Consider the following 1,842-nt stretch of genomic DNA (forward strand, 5'->3'; position numbering starts at 1 on the left):
TGTACTTAGCATTCCAATCAATTGATCAGTAGTATCTTGAGGAATTTCTTAAATTTTTAATTAGGATATTCTAGATCGGTTTTGGTTTCCCCAAAACTTGGGGGGAATTACCCATGTGGGGAAATTTAAACGTTTCAAAGGAGATAAAAAGGGTATTTTTCAAAAAGAAAAGTTCTTTGCAGTAATGTTATGTGCACGGGCCTCTATAGATCCACTTTTAATGAAAAGGGGAAAATATTACCATGCCCCCAAATGATAATATAACAGTAATGCTATTTCATATCTGTCAAAGTGATGTCTTAATTCTTTATTTCTTGAATATTATTGATTTCTTACAAATGTAGTACATTAAAAATTAAGCATTCCAATATTTTTCTTTCCTTTAAGTCTGTGTAACTGAAGAGAAAAGGGGAAGATGTAATGGTACCAAAAAGTCTGAGAACCACTATACTAGATGAATGTATTGCTGCACACAAAGGGAGGGCATTAAAAGTTTTTTTTTTCATATCATTTCAAAAATTTTTGAAATGGATTCATAAATTTTTAATTCTTCTTTATCAGGTTCAGAAACATCCAAGTACCGGGCCTCCCCAACCAGAAGCTGTATCAGCGCCTGGAGGTTGCAAGTGTGGATGCCTTCCAGGGCCGAGAGAAGGACATCATTATTATGTCCTGCGTGCGACCCAAATTAGCCCCAAGGGAAATTTGGGGTTTCTTTTCTGATCCTCGTGTTTTTTAAATGTGGTTTCTGCTCGAGCACGTTATGGAAATCACCCATTTTTTTGGAAACCCAAAAGTGCTCTCTAAGGTAAGTGATCTTTCCTGCAAATTCGCTCTTTTCTGTTTTGCACAAGTATATTGGGTGTCAGAGTTCTCTCAAGTGCAACCTGCTCTGTTTTATAACCTGATTAGGTTTTGAAAGTTAATTTTTCCCTCCAATTCCAGCAAGGACTATGGAACCACCTGTTGCATCACTTCAAGGAAAAGAAATTTTGGGTTGGAAGGGCCCCTCAAAAAAAATCAAGGAACCCAATGATGAAAGTTCAGAAAACCCCCAAGAACAAATTTTAATGAAACCCAAATTTCCAGGGTCACCTTCATAAACCAGGGTTTATGTATGCGCTCGAGAGGCTATGGTTCCTGGCTCCATGTATGATAGGTCAGGTCAGCTCAATGGCTCTGCACCACCACCTTCCCAGTGCTTCAGAGGTAAGCTTGTAACAAATTTTTTTCTGTCTCTTTTTGTCTGATGAATAAATGAAATTCTTAGCTTTTTTTTAATATAAGAGTATTTATCTCAAACTGTGATATTGCCCTACCACAATAGCAGGAGGTTAAAATCAAGTTCTTTCCAAGAATGGTAATTTTTCCTGCTATACAATGAAGCCTGTAATTAGAAGTAGAAAATTTTTTATCACTTGTTTAAGAGCACCACGTAATTAAACTTTGTCTCCTACAGGACCACAGTATGATATGTATGGCCGAGCTTTATGATTTTCTGGATTTTTATATTGGGTGACCATTCCCAGCCTGGCAAAAAACTTGCCAGTGCCCTTTGGGGAAAGTTTTATGAAAAATGGGGTCATGTAAACCAAACCCCGCTTCTAAAGCAAAACCGGGCCTGGCCCCAAACACGTGGAGGAAGAGGTGGTGCTCGAGGTGGCAGAACTGGAGGCAGGAAGCCCAACAAAAATATGGGTGGTTCTAATGCTCTACAGTTGTCTCAACCCTTCAGCCAAGACCCCACCACACAAAGTTACTCACAGCCTGGTCTCACGCAAGGGCACCTCTCACAGGTAACATTAACATTGCTGTTTTCATGGTCTGGCCTTTCTTGATTAA

General features: G+C 39.0%; 1 protein-coding gene across 1 annotated transcript in view; it reads left to right on the forward strand.

Moving 5' to 3' along the window:
• Nucleotides 1-1,842, forward strand: part of LOC119587201 (regulator of nonsense transcripts 1-like) — a gene marked incomplete at its 5' end in the record, with an annotated part of 7,639 nt that overhangs the window by 909 nt on the left and 4,888 nt on the right. The window contains 1 exon segment of the mRNA XM_037935966.1: nt 1,633-1,796. Within this exon segment, the coding sequence (XP_037791894.1) occupies nt 1,633-1,796 (164 nt within the window).

Source organism: Penaeus monodon, chromosome 22, assembly GCF_015228065.2.
Source record: "Penaeus monodon isolate SGIC_2016 chromosome 22, NSTDA_Pmon_1, whole genome shotgun sequence".
NCBI classification, from domain to species: domain Eukaryota; kingdom Metazoa; phylum Arthropoda; class Malacostraca; order Decapoda; family Penaeidae; genus Penaeus; species Penaeus monodon.